Here is a 15,590-nt window from a genome sequence, read left to right on the forward strand (position 1 = left end):
CGCGTTCCAGGCTGAAGCGCCCTGCATATTTTTTTAAATTTCTTCACGCTGAACCGTCATTAGCCCCTTTAACGCAACCTTTTGTATTTGCTCCGCCCCCGCCTCGAAGCATTCACTAAGGAAACCTGCAGAATCCCAGCAGAGGTTTAGCTATGCAAACGACTATTGCTAATGGCTATGCAAACGAAGGAGCAGGCGAGTGGGGGTGGGTGGAATTTTTTTTTACTTTCTCCTCTTGCATCTGGACCATGAACAGTCATTTTAAAGGTCAGATTTACAAAAATCAGCATTGAGCGGGGAGCAGAACTGGCCCTGCATAAATGGTCCCAGGGAACTTTCCCACTAACATTGGTTTCCAGTGATACAACAGGTTCTTCCTCTGGTGCAAAACACTACCACTGGTGGAAAAGTTCTAATTCATTCAACCTTAATTTTTTTTTTTTGTTTCCTGCCTTTCTCCCAGTGGCTACCCAAAGCAGCTTACATCGTTCTCCTCTACTCCGGTTTATCCTCACAACAACCCTTTGAGGTAGATTAGGTTGAGAGTACACGACTGGCTCAAGGTAACCCAACAAGCTTCCATGGCAGAGTACGGATTTGAACCAGGGTTCCCAGATCCTAGTCCAGCACTCTAACTCAGGGCTGTTGAACTCAATTGTTATGAGGGCCAGATATGACATAAATGTCACTTGGTGGGGGGCTGCCTCGGCTGGCTCGTGGGCAGGATAAGAGCTCTCAAGGGACCGGATCCGGCACGCGACTCTTTATGTTTGACCCCCTTGCTCTAACCACTGCACCACGCTGGCTCACATACAGGCTTAAGGGAATCAATCTGTCTGCCATAACAGTGCTGATTACATTTCAGCGTCACATGAACACATGAAGCTGCCTTATACTGGATCAGACCCTTGGTCCATCAAAGTCAGTATTGTCTACTCAGACAGCAGCGGCTCTCCAGGGTCTCAGGCAGAGAGGTCTTTCACATCACCTACTTGCCTAGTCCCCCTAACTGGAGATGCCGGGGATTGAACCTGGGACCTTCTGCATGCCAAGCAGATGCTCTACCACTGAGCCACACAATACTTACCAAAAATGTTTCGACAGAGAAATTTCCAGGCTCAACCACGTGATTAATTTACATATGAAACCTCTGCAGACTAAAAATGCTATCACAGTTAAGTTGCTAGTCCTCACTCTCAATACATTTGCATTCCTTGCCTCTTCTCTCAAATTCAGTAAGCTCTTCCACCACAATTCTTCTTTCCCTCGATCAGCATCGAATTCCCAGTACGATTTTCATGGGCTTTTATTCTTACTTGTTCTAAAGTTAGTTTCTAGGGAATTTAAAGGTACCTGAAGCAATGAGAATGAAGAAACCCCTAGAAAATGTCCCTACCTAATGTCTACAAGCCAGTGGTTAGAGCTAGCATAATGTAGTAGTTACAGAGAGTTGGATTAGATCTCGAGAGACCTGGGTTCAAATCCCCACTCAGTTATGAAGTTCACTGGTTGACCTTAGGCCAATCAAAAGCCAGCATGGTGCAGTGATCAGAATATCAGGTTAGAATGCGAGAGAACCAAGTTCAAGTCCCTACTCTGCTATAAAAGTGGCTGAATGACCTTGGGCCACTAATTCTCTCTGAGCCTAGCCTACCTCACGGTGTTGTTGTGAGAATAAAATAATGGAGGGAGAACATTTTAACTGTTTTGAATCTCTCACTCTCCAGCTTCAACAGATGACCCCGCATTCTGGTATTATGAGAGAGGGAGAAAAGCTCCTCCCTGTCCACTCTCTCCATACCATGCATAATTTTATAGACCTCTATCGTATCTCCCCTTAACCACCTTCTTTCCAAGCTAAACAGCCCTAAGTGTTTTTACTGCTCCTCACAGGGCAGTTGCTCCAACCCCCTGATCATTTTGGTTGCTCTTTTCTGCACCTTCTCAGGCTCTGTAATATTCTTTTTTAGGTGTGGTGACCAGAACTGTACACAGTATGCCAAGAGTGGTCTGACCATAGATTTGTACAAGGGCAGTGCATGTTGTGCCTAAGGTCCTCAGAGGAACGGTAGGTTAAAATATATCAGACAGATTATCTACCTTGCAGGGTTGTTGTGAGGATAAAACAAGGGAGGAAAGAACCATGTATGCCCTGCGCTTCTTGGAGGATGTGTACTATAAATACAATAGATGTAAAGCAACTATGTTTTTGAGCAAATCAAGATTTCCCTCCTCCTTTTTGCCCTGGATGTTTACCAACATACTATTATAACCACAGACAACATGCTTATTAATTTTTTTTAATCACCCATTTTCACTGCAATAGCCCTATCAGAGGTAAACAGGCACCGAGGATTGATTCCATACAATCTCTGTTCATTACAATTTAAATGTAGGTTGCAACATTTCAATCCGTTTTAAGCAATATTTGCTCCTGATTACCAAGAAGGTGACAGTGGAGCAAATACACGGAGACAAACGACATCATCTTTTTCGTTCCTTGCCAAGCACAGAGCAACGCAGCTTGAAGAAAACTTTAATTTAAGGAAAAGCCAGGCTAATTCAGCTACTTGGTTTAGCAAACCTGATTTTTCCACCCTTTGTGCTACTAACAGAAGCAATATTTTAAGGGACAGTGTAATAAAAAACATTCCATAGCGGGTGAAGTCCTGTATCTCACAACCGAGCATCACTATGCATGTAAACATGGAGCTTTTGTAGGTCTTCTCCGAAAAAGACTGCAAAACCTGACCATGTTATATATCAGCTTGCAAATACCAGGTGCTTTTGTTTGGCATTCTTCAGAGAATCAACTTCTTGGTGGGGGGGGGGGAGATATCCCTGTAGAATCTCAAGGCGTTTCCAAACACGGCCGAGTAACCAGCCCATCCCAGCCGGAGAGGCAATTGTTTATATCTTATTTCTAAAAATAGAACCTGATTTAATAAAGGATTGGCAGATCACGTTGCTGTTAAAAGAGCGACGCGTCCTTTTGGGGCATTACGAAATTACGTCTGAACAGATACACCAAGACACACACACACACCACACTGAGGTCCTTTCATTCAGCTTGAACGTAAGCCTCGGCTCCTGGCACACCATTAATGACACCGGTTCTACGCGGACGGCCACGATCCAGTTTGCCAAAGCCAAAAAGAGCAATCTGAAAATGAAACGTTCCAAAATGCACACAAGTGTGTTTGCCAGGCGGCGTTTCCTCTCTCGACCCAAACAAAGAAAGGTGGCTACTCGCGCTTAAGTCTGCATAAAATGGCTGAAAAGTCGCTCAAAGCCAGAAGGTAACCAGCCACACCCTATGAGACCGGGTTCAAAATAAACACTGTATGACAGAAATGCTGCCTCTATTGTTTTGCCACCTGTTCGTCCAACAGATGATCAAAAATCACAGAACGGGTTTTCTTTTTTGGTTTGGGAGAGGAAGGTTATTCGTTTGTAGGCGACGGCTTCAACAGCGTGCCAAGGATGCAAAAAGCCCCAATCGCTGGCGATTGGCAAAGACAAAGTTAATATGGGGGGGGGACCACAGATATTGTGACAGGGGCAATATGCCGCCCATGTCGGCAACAGGCTTTGTGTCCACAATAGACTGAGTGTTCACAATGGGTGTGTCCCTTGCCAAAAGGATGCTCCGGGGCTGCCTCCGAAACACAAACACGACAAGCCCGGACCGGAGGGCGAACGCTCCAGCTGCGGGCTGCATCCCAAACCCTGGGACGGACCCGTGGTGGTACTTAAAGATCAGCAAGGGGTTGGCGAGTTACGGCTGCCAGGTTGTCATGGGGAGAGGAAATCGACATGACATTTTTTCAGAACGGCACACTGGAGAGTGAGAAAGAACACAAGAACATAAGAAAAGCCCTGCTGGATCAGACCAAGGTCCATCAAGTCCAGCAGTCTGTTCACACAGTGGCCAACCAGGTGCCTCTAGGAAGCCCCCAAACAAGACAACTGCAGCAGCACTGTCCTGCCTGTGTTCCACAGCACCTAATACAATAGGCAAAAGAACATAAAAAAGGCCATGCTGGATCAGACCAAGGTCCATCAAGTCCAGCAGTCTGTCCACACACGCTTAAGCGTTGGGAAAAAAGCATTGAAAAAGGCACGCCTAAGCGTTGAAAAGGTCCCATTCTGATGACTAACGTGTAGAATTTTTTTTAAAAAAAATCAAAGATGCCAGAGGTGGTACGAAAGAGACAGAGATGAAAAAGACCCGTGCTCTCTTTAATGCCCTTCCCCACACACACACACAATCTTTCTTTCACACACACCCCAGGCATGCAAAACAGAGAGGAGACCCGTATACCCTGGCCTTTCCAATTGCTCCAGAGGCACTCCATCTTTGTGGAATCAGCGCCGGCTTGCATCTTGCTGGGGGAGAGGAAAGGAAAAGAAAGGGCTGGCTCCTCTTCTGCGGCTACCACTCGAGTCTGCGGCTACCACTCGAGCATTCCCAAGCACGGGAGTAGGTGAGTGGGGGACCACGCCGTTGCTGCTCTCACTCTCTCTCTCTCTCTCTCCCCCCCCCCCTTTGCACTGGCTAGAGAGAGATGCTGTTAAGCAGCACGGGGGAAGATGGGGGAGGGCCCATCGGAAGGGCTGCAGTCTCCGCTGCAGCAAATCAGCGGAAGGATGCTGTAGCGGCGGCTCTGGGGACCGGCCTCTTTTGTAAAAGGGAGAGATGCTGTTGCAGCGGCGCTGGGGATCATAACAGTGAAGAATAAAAACAAGAGAGGGAAAGCTTCTGTTTCCTGAAGCCGTGGAAATGGTTAACGAAACCAGACAGCCCCAGAACAAAAACAAGTTGGGTGTGGATGGAAATGGGGGGGAGGAAGAGATGGGGGAAACGGGGAGGGCTTGGGGGGAGAGAAGGGCGCGGTTCCCGAGGTGTTTACTGAGCAGCAGCTATTCCTTTTCGAGAAATTTCTCGGCAACTTTTCAGAAATCGGGTGTTTTTGTCTGGGGTGGGGGGCGGTTCGGCTCCGGCAGCTGCCCATCCTTGTTTCCCCAGCCGTGTCTGCGACAAACATGGCAGGGGGGAAAGAGAGATGGAGAGACAGGATGCCATGGAAGCAAGTACAGGATGCGATTCGGTACTAGATTGGGAGCGATGCTGGTCAAGACACACCAGATAATCTTGCGATTGCAGCTTTGCTTTGCACGGCCTTTCCCATCCCCAGCAATATAGTCCAGAAATGTATTTGAAATTAGCAAAATTGATAGCGTGTGGAAGACCTTTTGGCTCCAGTTCCCTGATGAATTAGCAAGAGTAAACCCAGCCTAGGCCCCTGGGGAACCATTCTACAGTCACAGTTCACATCATTCTTGTTTTACGCACAGTCAATGGATAGACGGTTGGATTCCCTGGATGGATTTCACAGGTCCTTTTCTGGCAAGGAAATGCATTCCAGTACATGCCAAAGGAAGAATGCATCACATAGACACAGCGAACTGGGGGTCCCTGTGTCCCATCTGTCTCTCTCCAACTCTCCGTGACAGATGGGTGAAGTCTAGGGTTGAGAGTGTCAGGCTGTGGAGACCCCGGTTCAAATCCCCACTCTGCTGTGGAAGCTCACTGGGTGACCCCGGGCCAGTCACTCTCAGCCTAACTCACCTCACAGGGTTGTTGTGAGGATAAAACGAGGAAGGGTGAACTTATGTATGCCACTCGCAGCTCCTTGATGGGAGGGGGAGAGAGGGTGATGAGCGTGGTGTAGTGGTTAAGAGCGACGGACTCTAATCTGGAGCACTGGGTTCGATTCCCCACTCCTCCACATGAGCGACAGACTCTAATCTGGAGAACTGGGTTTGATTCCTCACTCCTCCACATGAGTGGCGAACCGGGTTTGATTCCCCACTCCTCCACATGAAGCCTGCTGGGTGACCTTGGGCCAGTCACAGTTCTGTCTGAACCCTCTCAGCACCACCTACCTGACAAGGTGCCTGTTGTGGGGAGAGGAAGGGAAGGAGATTGTAAGCTGGTTGGATTCTCCTTAAAAGATAGAGAAAGTCAGCATATAAAAAACAACTCTTCCTCTTCTTCTAAAATATACTAGGCCAACGGTACTCAAATTTTTAGCAACCCACGGACAAGTGTCATACAACAAAACAACAACAACAACAACAACAACAACAATTGTGTGCCATCAAGATGCAGTGGACTCCGGGCAATCCCAGGGCAATAGGGCTTTCAAGGTAAGAAATGACCAGAGATGGTTTGCCATCGCCTGCCTCTGCATAGCAACCCTGAACTTCCCATCCAAGTACTATCTGCAGCCTTAGCTTCGCTCACAAGCTCTGACAAGGTCAAGTTAGTCAGAGCTATTCAGGCCGCTACAATAAAACCTACACTTCTGATATTCAACTGAAAACTGTAATTTGCTATCATTGTCTATGGATGCAGAGTGGCTTCTCTTTATGTCCCGGGGGGTGAAATCCTTTGGCTTGGGAAACTGAATGGAAACCTGGTCCATTAATACCTGAGGGAACTGTGATTATTGTATTTGGGCTATACCTCTTTGGTGCCACACAGTCAATCAGAACTCCTCAGTTGAACTATTTGATCCCGGCAACTAATCGGTGCATTTTCTGGATAGTGCTCTGAGGTGATCTAGAATAGGGGTGTGCAGTATGGCAGCTTTTTAATCTCCATTTTATAAAATCCCTCCACGGAGGTGGAGATTCCCCTATTCCCCTTCTTAGAAAACTGAGAACTGGTCAAGACGATACATACACCCATCACAGAGAATCTTTTGTTTTCCAGAGGTATACCTGTTTGTTTGTAAGGGTTATCACTAGGGCTGTTAACAGGCCTGGGGGAAAATGTCCCGACCCTTTAACAGAAGTGGAATGTGTAGTCTTTCTCCTGACCCCAGGTGAGTGACAACAATAATATAAAATACCCTTGTAGAAGTTTAAACTGTGCAGGTTGAGGGACTGCAATGAGGAGAAGGAGAAGAAGAAGAGGAAGAGGAAGAAGAGTTGGTTTTTATATGCCGATTTTCTCTACCTTTTAAGGAGAATCAAACCATTTTACATTCTCCTTCCCTTCCTCTCCTCACAACAGAAACCTTGTGGGGCAGGTAGGGTTGAGGGAGTTCTGAGAGAACTGTGAATAGCCCAAAGTCACCCAGCAGGCTTCATGTGGAGGAGCAGGGAATCCAACCCGGTTCTCCAGATTAGAGTCTGCCGCACATGTGGAGGAGCGGGGAATCAAACCCGGTTCCCCAGATTAGACTCCACCGCTCTTAACCACTACACCACGCTGGCTCTCAGCATGACCTTGCTGAGAGCAACCAGCGCTCCCCCCACCTAAATAAAGACCAGTCCACAGGCCACGGGGGTCTCTTGTCTGGATCCCGTTTCACACTGTTGATTCCCATCCAACGCATTACAGCATCGGAGCATCGGTTCAGGGCGGAGATTCCTGGACTCGGTGACGAAGGAGAAGAGCTGGTGCCATCAGCATAACGATGATATATTCAATATTGCAGCCAGCATGCTGTAGTGGATAAGAGCGGTGGTTTGGAGCGGTGGACTCTAATCTGGAGAACCGGGTTTGATTCCCCACTCCTCCACATGGGCGGCGGAGGCTAAACTAGTGAACTGGATTTATTTCCCCACTCCTACAAATGAATCCAGCTGGGTGACCTTGGGCTAGTCACAGCTCTCTTCGAGCTCTCTCAGCCCCACCTACCTCACAGGGTGTCTGTTATGGGGAGGGGAAGGGAAGGTGATTTGTAAGCTGCTTTGATTCTCCCTTAAGTGGCTGAGAAAGTCAGCATATAAAAACCAACTTTTCTTCTTCTTTAAGAATACCCTTGCCTACCCTTGCTGTGTTTCCCCATAACCTGAGATTTGGCATTTTGCCTGACCGCACTATCAAACCGAAAAGAAAAAAAAACATTCAATGTAATTTTTAAAACTGCCAACATGTGGTGAGGTATGATTTTTGTACTTGTGTCTAGGATAGGGTTGCCAACCCTGGGTTGGGAAATCCCTAGAGATTCGGGGGCGGAGCCTGGGAAGGGTGGGGTTTGGGGAGGGGAGGGACCTCAGTGGGGTCAAACGCCATGGAGAATTACAACAGATTTCCAGAGGACAGAGATCAGTTCCCTGGGGGGGGGGGGAAGGCTGCTTTGAAGATAGGACTCTATGGATTTCGTAGAATCATAGAGTTGGAAGGGACCACCAGGGTCATCTGGTCCAACCCCCTGCACAAGGCAGGAAATTCACAACTACCTCCCCCCCACACCCCCAGTGATCCCGACTCCATGCCCAGAAGATGGCCAAGATGCCCTTCCTCTCATGATCTGCCTAAGGTCACAAAATCAGCATTGTTGACAGATGGCCATCTAACCTCTACTTAAAAACCTCCAGAGAAGGTTTAATTTCAACCCGTTGGTTCTGGTCCGACCTTCTTGAGCAACAGAAAACAACTCAGCACCCTCCTCTATATGACAGCCCTTCAAGTACTTGAACATGGTTATCATATCCCCTCTCAGTCTTCTCCTCTTCAGGCTAAACATACCCAGCTCCTTCAACCTTTCCTCAGAGGACTTGGTCTCCAGACCCCTCACCATCTTTGTCACCCTTCTCTGGACACGATTTAATTTCAACCCATTGGTTCTGGTCCAATTTATACCCCTCTGGCTATGAAAGGCTATGAAAACATGCTTTTATCTCTTTCAATGGTTTTATGGCCATGTGTTGTCTAAGGGGGGGAACGTTTGGCATCCAAAATAGCAAACACTAATTGGCTAGTGATTAATGAATTCTGAAGGACAGGTTTGCAATAGCTTTGCTTACAAAATCAGGACCAGATTTGTTATATGCATTAAAAAAACACCTCGAATCCTATTTTGGCATGAAAATAACAGGCACATTTTCCCAAACTGGAGATTAATTTAGAAATATCTTGTCCCTTCTGTGTCTCATATCCTATTTTGGCATGAAAATAACAGGCACATTTTCCCAAACTGGAGATTAGTTTAGAAATATCTTGTCCCTTCGGTGTCTCATATGGCTGGTTTCATTTTTCAGAGTGTGGCGCTCAAAATAAAATGACAGTTGAAGTCTGGGCTGCATGTTACTATTTCAAGCCAAATAATATCTTTGAAAAATGTGCCCTCAGGTGGGTCACCCCCTTTGCACTACAGAGAGGTAGGGGGTCGGCATAACCAGGGGTACCCTCCAGGTTTGTAAAAAAAAAAAAAAAATCTTACTGTTGAGAAAAAGATAAATTTTGGGGCGACCTCACCCCCAGTCTGACTTGCAGGGTTTGAGCATGTGCAGATGGCACAAAAAGCAAATCGCTGGTGTTTCAGCTGTTTCCATAGCAACCCCAAACGAGGGCAAAAATTAGAAATGACCAGACAGCCAGGAAAAAGAGGAGAAGGAGGCGAAAAGCTGAAACCAGCAGACAGGGAAGACAGGAAAGGGAGGCAGGAAGCGGTAGGATTGCTAGGCAGGAGATTTTTGGGCCGCTTTCATCCCCGTCCTCTTCCTAGGGTTGTCAACCTCTAGGTACTAGCTGGAGATCTCCCGCTGTTACAACTGATCTCCAGGTGATAGAGATCAGTTCCCCTGGAGAAAAATGGCCACTTTGGCCATTGGACTCTATGGCATTGAAGTCCCTCCCCTCCCCAAACCCCGCCCTCCTCGGGCTCCGGCCCCAATAACCTCCTGCCAGTGGCAAAGCCTAGTTATAATTCCAGGAGATCTCCTGGCAACATTGTGGGAGGGGGGAGAGATAAAAACTGTGACCTAAACTTCGAGGGTTGGCTAGGATCATTTCTTCCAGCCCTACAATTCTAAAAATCAATTATTCTGGTGAGCCGCTGTTTGAACGGAGCTAGAGCTGAAGGGCAATTCAGTGTACCTATTGACTCATCAGGTATACCCACTGACTCATTTCCAGTCAAAGGGCTCTTTGTTCGTACATACAGAAGCCTTGGCAAAGCTGTTTCCTTAAAAAGCCCTTGGCTGTTGGATCCCATTGGCCTAGGGTTGCCAACCTCCAGTTACTAGCTGGAGATCTCCTGCTATTACAACTGATCTCCAGCTGATAAGAAATCAGTTCACCTGGAGAAAAGGGCCACTTTGGCAATTGGACTCTATGGCAATGAAGTCCCTCCCCTCCCCAAACCCCACCCTCCTCAGGCTCGATCCCAAAAACCTCCCACCAGTGGCAAGGAGGGACCTGGCAACCCTACATTGGCCCTCAAGCAGTTTAGGTGCACTTGCAGACAGGCTCCATAGAGGCCTTTGAGTGTTCTAATGGTGTGTTTAGAGTTGCCAATCTCCAGGTGGTGGCTGGAGATCTCCCAGAATTACAACTGGTTTGCAGATGACAGAGATCAGTTCCCCTGGAGAAAACTGCTGCCTTGGAGGGTGGACCCTATGGCCTTATACCCTGCTGAGATCCCTCCCTTCCCCAAACCCCACCCTATCCAGGCTTCACCCCCCAAAAAAAATCTCCAGGTATTTTCCAACCCAGTGCTAGTAACCCTATGTATGTTTGTTAAAGAGTTATTTGCGTCTCTCAGCTCACATGAAAGAAAGTGCATGAAGAAGAGTTGGTTTTTATACCCCACATTTCTCTACCTTTAAGGAGTCTCAAAGCAGCTTACAATCTCCTTCCCTTCCTCTCCCCACAACAGACACCTTGTAAGGTAGGTGGGGCTGAGAAAAAGATAAATTTTGGGGCGACCGAAAACGGTGACTAGCCCAAGGTCACCCAGCAGGCTTCATGTGTAGGAGTGGGGAAACAAACCCAGTTCTCCAGATTAGAGTCCACTGCTTATGTGGTGCATTATAAAAGGGTTGGGGAGATATACTTTGGATTGGGGAATAAACTGTACAGATTGGGGTCTATAAAGTTGCCAGCCTCCAGATGGGGCCTTAACATCATCCAGAATGACAAATGATCTCCAGACCACAGAGATCAGTTCCCCTAGAGAAAATGGCTGCTTGAGAAGGTAGATTATACCCTGCTGAGGGGGGCATTATACCCCACTGAGGTCATTTATGCGTGGGTGTTTTACATGGCCCTCCCCTTTAAATGCTGCATTGTAACTGGCTTACTTGTAGTGCTTACCGTGAGAGAAACCCCCCCCCCAAACCCAATAAAAAAGCATTTTAAGAACAACAACAACAAAAAATGGAGCCATCTGAAGGGGGGGGAGAAATCCAAGCCTCGGTTTTAAAAACCTTTTCTTCTGCTCAGAAAGAGTTCTTAGAAAGCAGGAAGTATTTGAATCCCAGCCTCTGGACATGCTGCTTTGTACCTGGCTTTGTGAGCAAATCCAAGCTTGCATGTCCCGCACTTTGCCTTATGCATAGAGATTTCACCTGGGCTGAGCTCAGGGAAGATGGAAGAGTTGGGTTAACAGTGGAATGGGAAGACCCAGACATTGCGAGGGCTGGCAGCGAGGTCATCTCGAATGGACGGAAAACTCATGCAGAACTCCAAGGAACAACTGATTCAGACCGGGGGGGGGGGGGCGAACATGAGTGAAAGTACCCATGCATAAACGACCTGAAATCCCTCCCCTCCCTAAGCTCTACCCCTACATCTCCAGGAATTTCCCAAGCCAGAGTCGGTCATCAGATAGGAAGCTGGGGTGGGGGAGGTTCAGATAGGAAACCTGGGGTGGGTGGGTGTAGATGTATTGAATTCTTGAACTTCCAGTTGATGACCGCTAATCTCTGATTTGAAGTTGGTTGGTATTTAATAAAAGGCTTCTAGCTTGGGCCGTGTAAAGTGATTTCTGAAGGGGTGCCTACAAGCAATTGTGAATAATTAATCTGCACAAAGAGTCCGCAGAGCCTGGCTGTCTTTTGTCCTCCATATGGAGAATTAGCTCCCTTTTACCGATGTCAGACAAAGGCAGAGCGACTGCAGCACGCCCAAGGCAAAACAGTGTCTTGGAATGGGCTTTCATAGGCCTGTGTCTATACTTCTTGCCCTTCAGCTCAATCTAGGATATGACTAGCAACCTCCAGGTGAGGGCTGGAGACCTTCTGGAATTATTCATCTCCAGACTGCGGTGGTTATAAGAACATAAGAAAAAGCCATGCTAGATCAGACCAAAACCCATCAAGTCCAGCAGTCTGTACACACAGTGGCCTCTAGGAAGCCCACAAGCAAGATGACTGCAGCAGCATTGTCCTGCCTGTTTTCCCAAAGCACCTCATATATTAGGCATGCTCCTCTGGTCCTGGAGAGAACAGGTATGCATCATGACTAGTATTCATTTTGACCAGTAGCCATGAATAGCCCTCTCTTCCATGAACATGTCCACTCCCCTCTTAAAGCCTTCCAAGTTGGCAACCATCACCACATCCTGGGGAGGGGAGTTCCTCAATTTAACTGTGCGTTGTGTGAAGAATACTTCCCCTTATCTGTTTTGAATCTCTCACCCCCCAGCTTCAGCAGATGACCCCGCATACTAGCGTTAGGAGAGAGGGAGAAAAGCTTCTCCTGCCTGTGTTCCACAGCACCTAATATATTTGGCATGCTCCTCTGATCCTGGAGAAAATGTCCTGGTCAGTTCCCCTGGAGAAAATGTCTGCTTTGGAGGGTGGACTCTATAGCATTGTACCCCACTGAGGTCCCCTTCCCAAACTCCACCCTCCCCCAGGCTCCACCCCATAATCTCCAGGAATTTCCCATCCCAGAATCGGCAGCCTTAACCTAGGATCCAGGGTTGTATCTGAATCACTGCCATGGATTCTGGATCTGGCATTTGTTTATTTGACAAGATTCATTATCTCCCTGCTCTCGAAAATCTGCCAGCGGAGGCTAACAGCATCAAGCAAAACAAAGCAATAATACTATTTAAACAATTTAAGAATGGCAATTAAGATAATTATTTTTTAAAAAAAATCAGCATCCGCGATGAAAATCCATCCTCAGCATTTTAAAAGAGCAACCAGTAGAACCCGGCAGAATAACTTAGCATAAAAAGATGACATAAAAGCAATTGGGATAATTGGCAGGGAGACAACAGCGAAAGGAGCTAAATTAAGCTCTAAACACTCCCTTGATATTGGTCACTTAGCAATTATGACTGTTTGGAAATTTTGCTAAAATTCATCCTCACTTATCATTACTTTGTGGACAGAATTGTCTGCAGCAGCCCTTGATTTCTTCAGCCCTCTAAAAAAGAAACCACCCGTCTCTTCCTCCTTGTAAACCCACCAAAAAGCCACTTCACTGATTGCCCTTTGGAGATGCGAGGTCCTGTGGCTCAGTGGTAGAGCACCTGCTTAGCATGCAGAAGTTCCCAGTTTCAATCCCCGGCATCTCCAGTTAAAGGGACTAGGCAAGTAGGTGATGTGAAAGACCCCTGCCTGAGACCCTGGAGAGCCACTGCCAGTCTGAATAGACAATACTGACTTCAATGGACCAAGGGTCTGGTTCAGTATAAGGCACCTTCATGTGGCCAACAGCAGAGCTGATACATAAAAAGTCCGGGGAGGGGTTGTGGCTCAGTGAGAGAACATCTGCTTGGCATACACAAGGGCCCAGGTTCAATCCCTGGCATCTCCAGTTAAAAAGACCAGGGAGTAGGTGATGTGAAAGACCTCCGAGACCCTATCTGAAGAAGTGAGCTGTGGCTCATGAAAGCTCACACCCTGCCGGAAATTTTGTTAATCTGTAAGGTGCTCCTGGACTCTTGCTCTTTTCTACTGCTAGTGACAGACTAACACGGCTACCCATCGTGATCTATCTGGCTGGAAAGAGGGAAAGCTCTTTAAAAAGCCCATGGAGGGGGGCATCTTGTGTGAGGACCTTCATGACATCCATTTGAACTCCGGACTAAAACTTCCAGGCAGGTTTCCATGGAAGCAGAAGCGGGAACTGACAACCCCTGGCTGCGAATCATTCTTATTACACCGTCTGTCTGAGGCCGGCTGAAAGTCTTCTGTTTTCCCCCCCCAAACAAAACTGTGCATTATTTGCAGCGCCGTCTCCTGATTAAAGAAACTTTCGCTGATTCCTCCTATGAGTTTTAGGCAATTAATCATTAATTTTAAAAAATCTGCATACAAAGAACATGAAGGAAAAATGGTTATTTTGCTTATTAAATGATGGGTAAATCAAAATAACAGCACACAAATATGTTTTATAGCAAACACAGGTTGTATTAACATTGAAGTGACAAGAAAATAGGAAATACCTAACTAAGAGCATGCAAACAGTATATATGAAAGGACAAGTGGTACTGAACCAGGCTATCACAAACTAATATTTACAAATATATACAGTATGTGTGTGTGTGTAAAGTGCCTTCAAGTCGCAGCCGACTTATGGCGACCCCTTATGGGGTTTTCATGGCAAGAGACTAACAGAGGTGGTTTGCCAGTGCCTTCCTCTGCACAGCAACCCTGGTATTCCTTGGTGGTCTCCCATCCAAATACTAACCAGGGCTGACCCTGCTTAGCTTCTAAGATCTGATGAGATCAGGCTAGCCTGGGCCATCCAGGTCAGGGCATATATAGTATACAAAATACAAAATAGGTCCCACAGCACGCTTATATAAGTTTGATAATATATCTTTAGAACCCTTTGGGTACAGGGTAAAGTAAGCAGTTAGCGGACTTGACTTGCATCAAGTGCACAGTCAATATCCTTAGTTTCACCTGTAGTGTTGGAGCCGATACGAATACCTTAAAAGGGTAATGTAAAGCGTCTGGTGGGGCTCACAGTGAGGATGTTGTTCAGAACCGCACAGAAGGTACGCAAATCCCAGGTATTCTTTTGCGTTTCACCAGAAGAGGCTTCATCAGCCTTGCATGTCTCTGTGTGTGTGTGTGTGTGTGTGTGTGTGTGTTAAGAGGTGTCAAGTCGCTTCCGATTCATGGTATTCTGATCACTAAGAGCCAGCATGGGTTTCTCAAGAATAAGTCATGTAAGACTAACCTTATCTCCTTTTTTGAGAAAGTTACTACCTTGCTGGATCATGGGAATGCCGTAGACATAGTTTATCTAGATTTCAGTAAGGCTTTTGATAAGGTTTCACATAGTATTCTAGTAGAAAAATTGGGAAAATGTGGGTTAGATCCTATTATTGTTAGATGGATCTGCAACTGGTTGACAGATCGTACCCAAAGAGTGCTAGTTAATGGTTCCTCGTCCACTTGGAGAGAAGTGACTAGTGGAGTTCCTCAGGGATCTGTGCTGGGCCCTGTGTTGTTCAACCTCTTAATAAATGATTTGGATGAAGGAATAGAGGGGATGCTTATTAAATTTGCAGATGATACTAAATTGGGAGGGGTAGCAAATACGATAGAAGACAGAGCCAAGATGCAGGATGATCTTGACAGGCTGGAGAAATAGGCTAGAACTAATAAAATGCACTTCAACAAAGACAAATGTAAAGTTCTGCATTTAGGTAGGAAAAATCAAATGCATAATTATAGGATGGGGGAGACTTGTTTGAGCAGTAGTGTGTGTGAAAAGGATCTTGGGGTCTTAGTAGACCAAACACTGAACATGAGTCAGCAGTGTGATGCTGTAACTAAAAAGGCAAATGCAGTCTTGGGTTGCATCAACAGACGTATAG

The 15,590-nt window shown here is 46.8% G+C and overlaps 1 protein-coding gene across 2 annotated transcripts in view; it reads right to left on the reverse strand.

The window, feature by feature from the left end:
* RTN1 (reticulon 1) overlaps positions 1-15,590 on the reverse strand; it is a 120,306-nt gene that overhangs the window by 27,816 nt on the left and 76,900 nt on the right. Inside the window, exon 1 of one of the 2 annotated variants that reach the window (XM_056851535.1) lies at positions 4,325-4,385. The exons of the other annotated variant lie outside the window; for it this stretch is intronic. Coding sequence (XP_056707513.1) covers positions 4,325-4,385 — 61 coding nt within the window. Of the gene's footprint in view, positions 1-4,324; positions 4,386-15,590 lie in introns of those variants that run through there. 2 annotated transcript variants of the gene reach the window in all.

The sequence above is a fragment of the Euleptes europaea genome, chromosome 6 (genome assembly GCF_029931775.1).
Source record: "Euleptes europaea isolate rEulEur1 chromosome 6, rEulEur1.hap1, whole genome shotgun sequence".
Taxonomy (NCBI): Eukaryota; Metazoa; Chordata; class Lepidosauria; order Squamata; family Sphaerodactylidae; genus Euleptes; species Euleptes europaea.